Here is a 13,725-nt window from a genome sequence, read left to right as displayed (position 1 = left end):
TAATACTGGAAATTAAACTGAATTGTTATGGTCTGGGTTAGGAGGTTTCCTACTTCCAGACTGGTACAATACACCATTCTGAGCAACCAACAGTATCCTCAGCCCAGAGGTATGTGCTGAATGACTAAACAAGAAAAAAGAAGGATCTCATCGTTTGAGTCTTTTAGTCTCAGACCCCATCTTAACCCCAATATGCAACTAGAATACCTCATTATAACACTAAATCACTCTCCCTAAAATGGAAAAAAGTACACACAGCAACCTACTTTGAACATGCGAGGTGCCACATGAGTGTCCCTTCCAGACCACATCTGTTTAATGAGCTCTGCGTAGGCTTCTGCAATTTCCCCTTTCATTCCCAAAGGGTTGTCTCTGTTGATTTCAGCCTCATATTTGTCTTTGAGAAAGTAGTCGGTCAGTGGTGCAGTGTTGCTCAAGCACTGAAAGAGAACATGATCAGAGCTCACACTCCCGGTGAACACACAGAGATAAAGATAAACCAAGTTATTAATGGCCAATGAGGGGTCAACTCCCAACAAAATGAAGTTCTCAGCAGATTCTCTGCAAGGCTCACCAACAGTAAGGCACAGCCTCCCAGAAGCCCAAGCTGGTAGCCTGCCTTGCAGCTAACCTCCAGAGGACATGGTCTTGGGGCTCACACTCATTGCCTAAGAACTGTCTCTGAAATAACTATCCAAAGGCAAAAGCTGCACCCAAGTACCTGACAGAGTAAGTTTCTATTCAATGAAGCATGATCACTTTTAACATAATGTTAAGATGATAATTTAACTGGAATTGATTGGAACATTCCACTGTCTCACAGGAAGACAAAATATAATTAAGCTGAAGACAAAATATTTTACTAGAGCCAAAACATTATGGGGGAAAAGATCAGGATAACAAGATAGTAGAAAAAAACAATGAATAACACAATATACGTGTTTACATGAAAACTTTAACTCTTCAAATTCAAAAACTGTATTTTATCAAATGTTTTTTCTACATCTATTGAGATGGTCATAAGGTTTTCTCCATTATTCTGTTACTATGCTAAATGACACACATACATTTTTCAGGTGTCAAATCAACCAAGTTCTCTTGGTACAAATCCTACTTGTTCGACATTTTCATCTAGATATCACTGAATTTGATTTGCTAAAATTTCACTTATGTTACTTGTGTCTATAGTTATGAGGTATGACTGACTAAAATTTTCCTTTTTTTAAAACTTCCTGCCACGAGCGCCTGGCTGGCTCACGTGGTGAAGCATGTGACTCCTGATCTCAGGGTTCTGAGTTCAAGCTCCACAATGGGTGTAAAGGTTACTTCAAAATAAAATTTTAGAAAAAACAATTCCTTGTCAGGTTTTGGTATCAGAGTGTGCTGCCTTGTAAAATGGTTTGGGGAGCTGTCCCTCTTTCTCCATTTCCTGAAAATATATATATGATTGGTAGCACTTCTTGCTTTAAATCTTTGAATATATTCACCAACAAAGCTATCCAGAACAAGAATTTCCCTTGTTATAAAGCTTTTAATTACTGAGTCAATTTACATATATATATTTTTTTGCTATTTTAAGATTTTATTTATTTATTCATGAGAGACACAGAGAGAGCCAGAGACGTAGGCAGAGGGAGAAGCAGGGTCCTCATGGGGAGCCCAATGCGGAACTCGATTCCAGGAACCCAGGATCACAACCTGAGCCAAAGGCACACACTCTACCGCTAGCCACTCAGGTGCCCCCCAACCTCAGTCAATTTCTTTTTTTTTTTTTAAGATTGATTGATTGATTGATTTATGATAGACACAGAGAGAGGCAGAGACACAGGAGGAGGGAGAAACAGGCTCCATGCCGGGAGCCCAATGCGGGACTCGATCCCGGGTCTTCAGGATCACGCCCTGGGCTGAAGGCAGGCGCCGAACCGCTGAGCCACCCAGGGATTCCCTTTCCAGTCAATTTCTTTAACAAATATGAGACTATTCAGATTTTCTATTTCTTCCTGTGTAAGTTTGATAAAGTATGCCTTTCAGAGCACACGTCCAAACTTGTCATCTAAATTGTCTAATTTAATGGCATAAAGTTGTTCTACTATCCTCTAACCTTTTTAGAAGTTTTTAAATTTAATTTTATTTAAATTTTACTTAATTAACATACAGTGCAATACTGGTTTCTGGAGTAGTTTACTATTCTCTAATCTTTTTAGTGGCTGTAGGGTCTATAGTGATATTCCGCTTTCATTTCTAGTTTTGGTCATTTATATTTTCTCTTTTCTTCCTCTTCAATTACCCTGAGCATTTATATCAATTATATTAGTTTTTTTTTTTCCAAAGACATATTACATTACATATTTGGCTGTAATGTAAATCACCCCTGTATTTCGTTAATTTCTGTTCTTCTATTATTCCTCTCCTGCCACTTCATCTGGGTTTCATTTGTTCTTAGCATTAGGAGATAGAAACTTAAATCATGGAATTTAGCATTTCTTTTTTTCCATGATATTTACATGCAGAGCTACAGACCTCATTATTATCTTCATTCAACAGTTGAGGAAAACTGAGGATACAGAGTTGAAAAAAACCTACCCATGAAAAGCCAAATCTCAAGTTTCTTTTCTTTAGTGCTCAGCTCTTCCCATCTCACCACAATGGAAAAAAATAATTTCCAAACCCAAGAGTTACCTAGTTTTTTACATGTCTTTTTATCCTTTCCTTCCTACTCCATGAAACTTCAAAGTTAGATTAAAAGTCCTGTAAGTATAAAAACCATGTCTCGTTTGTTCACCATTGAGTCTCTATGTAAAGAATTTGGCCTTGCCCAAAGAGAAAGTCTGGCTCTTGCCCTTAGCTCCTGGGAAGTACTTTGTTGACAGGAGTATCTTTGTTTGGAGGTTATTAGTCATAGTGGAGAATCTAACATTGTGATTTGGGGTGGTGGCAGCCATACTTATACTGTCATCTTAGGGTGAGAGCTAACCACTCCAGAAAGACCAACATTGTGACTTAGTTGGGGGCAGGATGGGGAGGTGGGGAGCAGGGGGAGCCTTGGGTCACATCGTATCGGTCTACCTAGAGACTGAGTTTAACAATCTGGGCAATCAATCAATCAATCAATCACACCATGTAATAAAGCACCAACAAAAATTTTGGAAACCGAAGCTCGGATGAGTTTACATATATTTGGCAATACCCCACGACTACCATTACATATCAATGCCAGGAGAGTAAATGCATCCTAGCTCCACAGGGAGAAAACAACAGAAGCTCTGCCCTAAAGACCCTCCTGGACTCTGCCTTATTTTTTTCTTCCCTTGGCTAATTTTAAGTTATACCCTTTCCCTATAATAAACTATATCTGTGAGTATAATAGTTTTAAGTGAGTCTATGAGTCCTTCAAGCAAATTATTGAAACTAAAGGCAGTCTTAGGGACTCCCAAACTTGCAGTTGGCATCAGAAAGGAAGGGAGTCTTGGGAACTGTGCCCTCCTAATTCTGTAGTTGGACCCTAACTCCAGCCCATGTCCACCATAGTATGGTCACATAGTATGTCCCCAAAATATTTGATCAATGAACAAATGAGGTATTGAAGGGAGGATTTTAGGATTTTGCACAATCAGGGGCATGAGATAAGACAGCTATCATTGTAAAAAGATGGTACCAGCTGCTGTGAGTTCTCTTCCCATCAAAAACCAACCAGACAAGTACTCTAATATGTTCTGGGAAGATCATTCCCTAATGGTCAACAAAATTCAAAATATTTTTACTGTAAAATCCATCCCAGGACTAATTAAGAAGACATTTTAGGGCCATTAACACGGATGAGGCCATTGTGTACTAACCAAGGGAGATGTCCTGATAGGGATCCCTGAAGTATTAACAAAGAGTAAGCAGGGACCCCCAGGAAAGGATCCTCCCAACATTTTAGCATGCCTTTCCTAACCAAGCATTAGTCTTAAGCACCAGTGTTATTGAGATGACAGTTCTCCCTTCTACCTGCAAAGCGGAGTTCATGAAGCAGGTGTTCCCAAGGTTTCCAAGTCCGCAGAGCCCAGGCTGTATGTGAGACGATGGGGACTCCTGACAATTATACGAAGCAGAGAAGCCAGATCCACTGGAAAACATAACCCACATCAACAATAAGAGTGAGTGCTGTACGCATGCCCTCAGGATGCCTTTTGGGGCTCCTCCAGGGCCTCTACAATTCTTAACTGGTAATAATCCCATGATACAAGTTCTTTCTACTCCCCTTGCCAGCCCTTCACCACTATCCTTCTCCCACCCCTGGCCTTGATTTGACATGATCGTAGGTGGTAAGCACATCCTTACAGGAAGGGATGCGGAGTTCTCTACTCTCAGGCTTTTGGCAAATGCTAGCTGTATATCCCTCTAGAAGGCTAACTGCCATGTGACTTCAGGGAAGAACATGTGGTTACCAAGATCAAGAGCTCACACCTGTCACCACACACCAGGCCACACTCAGTCCTGACTGTGCCTGAGTATTCACGCACATTCTCTTGCCTGACCCTCCTCCTCCATTCAGTCTATGATTTGTGGCAGGCTCTCCTGAGATGCTTGCATAAAGGATCACAGCCACCTAGAAGGGAAGCAGGCAGGGCTCTCCCATAGCTGAGAACCATTCCCTCACAGCTTTTACTGTGCTCTAATATGGCCAGCCCACCCCATCACATACAAAAGCGGTGACCCCACAAGACCACCAGTGACTATGGCTGTGCACAAAATAGCAGATCATAGAAGGACAAGAAACATAAGTGAAAAGTAGGAGGCATTTTATAGTGGATATGAAAGAGAGAAACCACATTCCCTGTAGCATGTTCCCATGGGGAACGCTAATCCCACTAGACCTAGTGTGGCAGCAGAGGAGCTCTCCTGGTGCAGCCTAGGAAAGACTCAAGAGGGAGGGAAGCAATGTGAAAGGGCCTGCTCTTACCCCCTGCTGACACCGGAGCTGTGCATCCCAGAGGTGTTAGTGCTATCACCATTTGCAATGGGAGAGGCAGACACTGAGGAATAGGGACTTGCTGATGATGTTGGAGAGGTAGGAAAATTTCTGCTAGGCGCAGTGCTTGATCTGGGAGAGAAGCAGAGACAAGGCTACTGACTTTTTGCAAAAAGCAAGCCCTACCAAATGCCTTAGATCTCTTTTCAAGAAATAAATGTTCTCCATATTGTTATTTAAAATAAACTGCAAAAGGCCTACTTTCATATTACTTCAAGATAAATTTTATTTAAGTAATCAAGAAATTAATTGGTCTTCCTGGTCTCGTTGATCCACATGGTCACCCACCCAATTTCTCAGCAGGATAAACGACAAGGTTTATCTTTAGGGCAACCAGGTTTGATTTATAAATCATAAACTTCCCTGAGAAGAGTTACCAGTGAAAAACATAGAAATATGCCAATAAGAGATGAATAGTCCCCAAAACACTTGACCCAAAATGAACAGCTAGCTATAAGTACACTATAACAGGAAAATGGTAATTTGGTTTCACTATGCTATTCAAAGAGAATTCCTTTTGCTTCCTCAAATTTACCAAACGTCCTATTTCAAACTCATGTTTCAATATTTTTCACAGCATTTTACTTTAGATTTATACCAACTTTCAGATTAATAAATTCAAAGGCTGTCTAAAATATTAAATTGGTATGAATTTTATCAATTTTCTATTAAAATCTGTATAAGAATGTGTAGAAAAAGTGAATCGTTCTGCTTTGCTTCAAATATGCACAAACGTGATTTTCCATCTAGATTTGGGGCTATTTTCAGACTCCAGAAAATTATGATATGCCTCAGCAAGAGAGCCCAACCTCATGGGATCTGCTCTCAACCAGGGTTCCTTGCAAGAAAGCAAAACAAGGCAACAGAGACAAAGAGTGACCCTGCACACACACCTGCAGCAGACAGACATCAGGAAATTATCCAGGGGCCTAAATGGGCATCAGTAACTGAGTTCTGCTCCACACTCTGACGTGACAGTGATTTAGAAGGAAAGAGGGCTCTCCAGCCCCTTACCCCTCCCCACAGGGAAACGCACCTTTCTCAAATCCTAAAGACCATTTGCTTCACAGAGCCACATCCTCATGCTACAAAGTCCAAGAACCCAGATATTTCAGTAAGTGAGACTTGGCAGACAAAGGGCAGGCACTCTTGCACCACCCATGTGACTTCAGCACACATATGAAACCTGTCCAATGTAATGTAGATATTCCCAGCCTCCTATGCAGACAGGAAAGTCGCTATCCAAGGCTGATAGGATATGGCATAGTTATCTCAGGTCTGTTGACAGGTACTATAGGATAGTGAAACTTAAATTCTGATACACAGAACCTCAAGGCATATAGTCTAACTAACACTCCTCTTTTTACTAATGTTCACTGTTCACTGGTAACTTACTCTATTTCTCTGAACTCAAAAGGGCAAAAATCCATAGAAGCTTGGATTCTAAGCATCTCCAGTCCTTACCAATCACTAGAACACGCCTGCCTTCCTTGCTCCAATATCCATCCTCTGCATGCTTCGCAGATGTTCTCCAGGCTGAAAGCTGCTCTGTGGATGAGCTCACCCTACAGGGATGACCTCAAGTAGCCAGAATCTGGTACCCAGCATTATCATTAAGATGACAATTAACTCAGGGTGCCTAGCTGGCTCAGTTGTAGAGCATGCAACTTTGATCTCCAAAGTTGTGAGCTCCAGGCTGGGTGTAGATTACTTAAATCTTAAAAAAAAAAAAAAAAAGATAACAATGAAATCTTAGCTAGAATCCTCACTGCCTTCACATCATCCTAAGCTGTGCTCTCCCCACACCAACGCTGTTACCCCTCGTCTGCATGCACCCACATCTCCACGTCAGGACCAGTGGCCTCTTCTAGTTCTGGGCAGGCAGCCCTGAAAGGAGGCCATGGTGCAGAGCTCTAACTCAGGCAAGTACCATTAGAGGGAGGTAGAGTTAGGGAAAGAGAAAAAAGGGGGGGGGGGGGGCAGCCAGATCTACAAAAAGCCTTGGAAGCACAAACAACAGTTGGAGCAATCTACAAGGAAGAGAAAACTGTTTTAAAATGTTCAGAATTTACAAGGTGGCCCTCACTAATAAGAGCTGGACAGAAACAATTCAGGCTGTTCTCCTACCACAACACATGTAAAACGGATTCTATAGGTGGGTTAAAAAAAAAGTGGGGGGAGGGCTAGGCCAATCAATGATTTCCCGTGATGACAAATTCACTAGATGGATTTTACCACTTCATCAATGTTAATCTTTGTGTCTGGTTGATAGATGATGCATTACTGAATATGGCTGTTTGTTTTCTTTGAGAAAATCCTATCAAAAGGGGCACCTGGGTGCTCAGCCAGTTAAGTATCTGCCTTCTACTCAGGTCAGCATTCCAGGGTCCTGCTCAGTGGGAGGCCAGATTCTCCCTCTTCCTTTGCCCTTCCCCCTGCTTGTACATTCTCTCACATTTGCTCTCTCTCTCATGAATAAATAAAATCTTTAAGGGATGCCTGGGTGGCTTAGCAGCTGAGTATCTGTCCTTGGATGAGGGCATGTGATCCCAGTCTGGGGATCGAGTCCTGAGTCCAGCTCCCTGCGAGGAGCCTGCTTGTCCCTCTGCTTGTGTCTCTCTGCCTCTTTCATGAATAAAAATCTTAAAAAAAACAAAACTTAAAAAAATCCTATTAAAAAAAGAAAATCTTAGCTGAGAGTTTTGAAGATTATTTATTTATTCATGAGAGACACAGAGAGAGAGAAAGGCAGAGGCACAGGCAGAGGGAGAAGCAGGCTCCATACAAGGAGCCCGACGGGGGACTCCCAGGTCTCCAGGATAAGGATCACGCCCTGGGCCAAAGGCAGGGCTAACCCAGGCTGCCCTGAGCTGAGAGTTTTGATTAGTGAGTTTAACCCATTTATAGCTAATCACTACTTGAGCTAGCCTCAATTCAGCCTCCTTATCTCCAGTTTTTTAATTACCAACTTCTCAGTTTTTCTTTCTTCCTTTTTTGCCTTCAATTTCCCTTCCTAGGTGTGGCAGTTTCCTGTCTCCTAGGGTATTGTGATTTATAATAAGAAATATGTACTGTTAAATAAATAAGAAGGGGGTGCCTGGGTGGCTCAGTTGGTTAAGCATCTGCCTTTGGCTCAGGTCATGATTCCAGAGTCCTGGGATTGAGGCCCACATGAGGCTCCCTGCTCAGTGAGGGGTCTGCTTCTCAGGCTCCCTCTGCCCCTTCTCCTCATGTTTGTCTATTGCTTTCTCTCTCTCTCTCTCAAATAAATAAAATCTTTAAAATAAAAATAAGTTAAAATAAAAAAATAAGGGATCCCCGGGTGGCGCAGTGGTTTAGCGCCTGCCTTTGGCCCAGGGCACGATCCTGGAGACCTGGGATCGAATCCCACGTCGGGCTCCCGGTGCATGGAGCCTGCTTCCTGCTTCTCCCTCTGCCTATGTCTCTGCCTCTCTCTCTCTCTCTGTGTGACTATCATAAATTAAAAAAAAAATTATTAAAAAAAAAATTAAAAAAAATAAATAAATAAAAATAAAAAAAATTTAAAAAATAAGAAATATGTATTTTGGTCTGGTCCAAAATTCCTAGTACACAGTCCCTAAAACCCTTGTAATTTCCTCAGTGATAAGAGTGATAAGAGCATCTTTTGTTATACTTGCATTTTTGTCCTTGGTTCCCAAAACAGCTTCAAAGTGCTAAAGTGAAAACTATGTCTTATTTCCAACACGCCTTTCAACCACACCTCAGTTTGTCAATGATTTTTGGAAAGTCACAAAGGATGGCGTTTTCCAGGGGAACTAACCACGCAGAGGTTTGGAATTTGCAGCTGCCCACCCCGAACCCCCAGTGCGGGGGAAAAGGGCTAGAAATCAGAGTTCTGTTACCAATGGTAAATGATTGAATCAATCATGCGTAATTACTGAGGACTGTACAAAAGTCTCTGAAGTATGGGAATTTTGGACGGCTTCTGGGTTGGAGAAAACATGGAGGTGCCAGAAGCGTGGCATGACTAAAAAGGACATGGCAAATCCTCACCCCTTTCCCACACCCACCCAACACCTCTTCCATCTCACTGTTCCCAAGTTATAGCCTTTTATGACAAACCAGTCATCGAGTAAGTAAACTGTCCTCCTGAGATCTGTGAACTGTTCCATGAAATTATCAAGTCCAAAGAGGTGTCACAGGAGCCTCTGATTAACAGTAACAACCCGTATTTGGAATTGGGATTAAAAGTGGGTTAGTCTGATGGGACTGAGCCCTTAATCTGTGGGATCTGATGCTACTTCCAGGTAGACTGTGCCAGAACTGAGTGAAACTGTAGAATACCCAGCAGGAATCAGAGAACTGGATGTGTGGGAAAAACCTACACATGTATGGTGGGCAAAAGTACTGGTAGAAAGAGAAGAAAAGGAGGGTTTCCCCCCATCTTGCCTCCCAGTAAGCTATTCTGCCCTTTTTCTTTAATGAACCCCAATTTTTAGCTAGACACTTTGCAACCCTGCTAAGAGGCAATTCCCTGCCTCCCTTGAAGCCAGGTATGGTCATATCATTGGCCAAAGAGATGCAAATGTTTTATGTAGGATTTCTGGGAAATTTCCTTCAAAGGACTATGTCCGGGGTGCCTGGGTGGCTCAGCAGTTTGGTGCCTGCCTTTGGCCCGGGGCAGGATCCTGGAGTCCCGGGGTTGACTCCCGCATCAAGCTCCCTGCATGGAGCCTGCTTCTCCCTCTGCCTGTGTCTCTCATGAATAAATAAAATCTTAAAAGGGGGGGGGGGGGCGCTATGTCCCTCCTGCTTCCTTCTCCTTGCCACATTTTAAAGAAGATTTTGTTTATTCATGAGACACAGAGAGCGAGGCAGAGACATAGACAGAGAGGCTCCCCATAGGGAGCCTGATGGGGAACTCGATCCTGGAACTCTGGGATCACAGCCTGAGTTGAAGGCAGATGCTCAACTGCTGAGCCACCCAGGTGTCCCTCCCTTGCCACTTGAATACAGGTGTAACCACAGCAGCTCCAGGATCCTGGACCCAGGACCCACAGACAAGCACCTTTTTTTTGTTTTTTTTTTTTTTTTTAAGATTTTATTTATTTATTCATGAGAGACACACACAGAGAGAGAGGCAGAGACACAGGCAGAGGGAGAAGCAGGCTCCTCGCAGGGAGACCAATGAAGGACTCCATCCTGGGTCTCCAGGATCACACCCTGGACCGAAGGCGGCTAAACTACTGAGCCACCCAGGCTGCCCGACAAGCACCTTTGAAGTAGAAGCTGTACACAGCAGAGTAACAGGACAGAGTGGTTGGGTTTCTAATGATACCAGCACTGGACTGCCCACCTCAGAAATTCTACTTGGAAAGACTTAAGCATCTCTCGCTCTCTTTTTTAAAGATTTAGTTAATTAATTTATTTATGGGGTGGGGCAGAGACACAGGCAGAGGGAGAAGCTGGCTCCACAGAGGGAGCCCGACGCAGGACTCGATCCCAGGTCTCCAGGATCAGTCTCTGGGCTGGAGGCAGCACTAAACCGCTGAGCCACCCGGGGTGCCCAACATCTCTCCAACATCTCTTTAATTGCCATCAAAGCTTTCCTAATCAACACATTTCAAACATATATATTCTATTTTTACACTTCTGGCAGTTACTCCATTAACTTCTTAGGACCTGTAACTATTATTTTTCCCCATCAATTACTTACACTTGTAACCATCTACACTTCCCCACAGACAAAGAGTTCAGCATGTTCTCATCTCTCTCTGCTCTGCACTGCCACCCATTCCGTACTTGTCTTCCATGTTGGGATTGCCCAGAATTTAATTCTGGACTGTTAGTTGATATAGGTTGCTTTCTTACACCTTTCTTCTTATACTTTCTATTGAAGAATTACACAGAGAATACATAAATCTAAGTCAAAATTAAGAAGTTTGCACCAAAGAAAAAAAAAGAAAGAAAGAAAAAAGAAACTTGCACCAAGTGAATACATTTACATAACCAGTACTGACTCAGAAACAGGACACCCCTAGACCCCATGTGTCCTCTTCATGCTCCCTTCAGCCATGATTCTTCCTCCCACAGCTAACCACTACCATGATACTGAGCGCCCCCCCCAATGTAAGTTTTGCCTGTTTTTACACTTTGTATCAAGAGATTATAGGATGCTGTTTTTGTCTGGCTTCTCATTCAACATTCATGATACTCAACATTGTTGGATCCCTACAGGCTTCCACTGTGTGAATATACCACAATGTATCTATCCCCTCTATTTTTGGTGGATATCTGGTTTAACTCCAGTTTCTGACTATGACAAGCAGTGCTATGGTGAATATCTTTGAACCTATTTTTAAGTGAACATGAGATGTATTTCTGCTGGCTGTATGCCTAGAAGTGGATTGCTAAATTGTAGAATATGCACATAATTCTTCATGTAGTATGGGTTGCCAAATCTTTTCCTAAAATCACTGCACAAATTGATATGCCCCACCAGCAAGGCCAAACAATTTGGGGTGCTCCACACCTCAACATCACTTGGTACTATCTTTTTCACTGAGCTATTCCAGTGGGTGTGCAGAAGCAGTTGTGGTTTTAATTTGCTATTTCTGAATGACTGCTGAGGTTAACACCTTTCCATGTACTTCCTAGCCATCTGGATATCCTTTTTGGTAAAGTAACTGTTCTAAAGATTTTTTTTTGCCTCTTTTCTAATGGGGTTGCCTAACTTACTTATTGACTTGGAGGTGTTTCTTCAAAATTCTGCATATAAGCAATGTGTCAGACATATGTATTGCAAATATCTTTTCTCACCCCGTGGCTTGCCTTTTTACTCTCTAGTGAAGTTCTTAACTTGTAAGTCAGTCACCCCTTCTATCCATTTCCTTCTCCATGGTTTGTGGGGTTGTCTCATGTAACAAATCTTTGCTTACTCCAAAATCACAAAACCCTTGTTCTTCTGACCAAAAGAACACTTCCTTAGCTATGTGCTCTCCCACATGTGTTATGAATTCTATTGCATGCTGCTGAGCTCTTAAAAGTACTTCCCCCACTCAAGAGCTCCGTGTGGAAAACCTTCCAAGGTCAGCTATGCTAGAGGAAAAAAATACTACGTTTAAATAACAGTTTAGTAAGATACAAAATTCTGCTTTTAAAGCCATTTTACTTTGACACTGAAAAAGTAGCTCTTAGATCTATTGTTGCTACTGACAAATTTGATACTGGTCTGCTTATTCCTTTGTGACTTCCTTTTTTTTTTTTTTTTTTTAAGATTTTATTTATTTATTCATAGAGACAGAGAGAGAGAGAGAGAGAGAGAGAGGCAGAGACACAGGCAGAGGGAGAAGCAGGCACCATACAGAGAGCCTGACGTGGGACTAGATCCAGGGTCTCCAGGATCACGCCCTGGGCTGCAGGCGGCGCTAAACCGCTGCGCCACAGAGGCTGCCCCCCTCCCCTTTTTTTTTAAAGATTTTATTTACTTACTCATAGAGACAGAGAGAGAGAGAGAGAGAGACCTTTGTGACTTCCTTTCAAAAAAATTTGGAATTTTCTCTACATCTTTGTTAAATTTTCACTGTAGTGTGTCGAGGCGTGGGCTTTCTTCCTTCCATCTGTCATGTTTAGCATTCTTTAAATTACAGACCTTTTCCTCTTAGGATTTCTGAGAAACTCTTGGTCATTATATTCTCAAACATGTTCTTCCCCTTCTTCCTGTCATTTACTCTCTGCTTCTGAGATTTCTATTATACAAATATTGACATTTCTACACTCATCCTTATAGCACTGTGCTTCACCTTTCACCTTTTTATCCCAATGCCTTACAGAATTCTTAAACCTGACCTTCCAACTTGCTCATTCAGTCTTCATAACATCCATTATGCTACTCAACCCATCTCCTGAATTCTTTGTTCCCGAGGATGCCTACTTATTCCTGTTTCATGGACCCATTTCCTTCCTTTGCCTGATATTCATTATGCTTACTGCATCCACACAGGAGGCTGGGAACATGAACTACCTTCCCACTACCACAGGCTGTCAATCTGCCATTTTCTTTCACTCTGACTATACCAGTCAGCTTCTCATCATGGCTCCCTGTGAGCTATTCACCAAGTGAGACCATACTCCTCCACTCACAGCAATCTCCCCAAGGAACTCCCTATAGAGTTCAGGTAGAATCCATGGTCTCACGTGGCCCATGGGGCCCACCACCTCATCCCCCAAACCCTCCTGCCATCCCTTCTGGCATGAGCCACAAAAACCTCCTGCCAGTCTTCAACAAAGCCTGCTTCCACCTCAGAACTGCCAGCACTGCTGGTGCCTCAGCCTCACATTATTCTCATTAAGCAATCTGCTGGCTGCTGACTCCCTCACCTCCTTTGTGATCATGTTCAAATGGCACCTCCGTGGGGCCTCCCCATCATCCTATTTAAATCTAACCCTTCCCAAAGCCTAACACTTTCTAATTTTCTTCCCTGATTTTTTCCTACAGTACTTAAAAATCATTGGACATGTGGGCTTTTCTGGTCTATTTACTGTTCCTTGAGATAGAAACTTTGTTAATTGCTGTATCTACAGTATTTAGAACAGTGTCTGGCACTATAAGGGGGAGGGGAGAAGAGAGTGTACCTCAGGACTCTCACTCTGGGCTCACCGGCCACGGGCTCACTCCACATTGCAGGGAGGCTTTAACCTTCAGGAAAATTCAAAGAGGCATTGCTCTT

The 13,725-nt window shown here is 42.6% G+C and overlaps 1 protein-coding gene across 4 annotated transcripts in view; it reads right to left on the bottom strand.

Moving 5' to 3' along the window:
- Positions 1 to 13,725, bottom strand: part of USP4 (ubiquitin specific peptidase 4) — a 53,271-nt gene that overhangs the window by 20,422 nt on the left and 19,124 nt on the right. For 3 of the 4 annotated variants that reach the window (XR_013357927.1, XM_077858880.1, XM_077858882.1), the window contains exons 7-9: positions 4,946 to 5,086; positions 3,991 to 4,108; positions 267 to 440 (exon numbers count right to left, since the gene is read on the bottom strand). Coding sequence is in view for 3 of the 4 variants with exons in the window: in XM_077858880.1 (XP_077715006.1) it covers positions 267 to 440; positions 3,991 to 4,108; positions 4,946 to 5,086 (433 nt within the window). In the remaining variant the exon portion in view is untranslated. The remainder of the gene's footprint in view (positions 1 to 266; positions 441 to 3,990; positions 4,109 to 4,945; positions 5,087 to 13,725) is intronic. The other variant, XM_077858881.1, reaches the window with a different exon arrangement.

This window comes from Canis aureus, chromosome 19 (genome assembly GCF_053574225.1).
Source record: "Canis aureus isolate CA01 chromosome 19, VMU_Caureus_v.1.0, whole genome shotgun sequence".
NCBI classification, from domain to species: Eukaryota; Metazoa; Chordata; class Mammalia; order Carnivora; family Canidae; genus Canis; species Canis aureus.
This window is presented reverse-complemented; position numbering and strand designations above follow the sequence as displayed.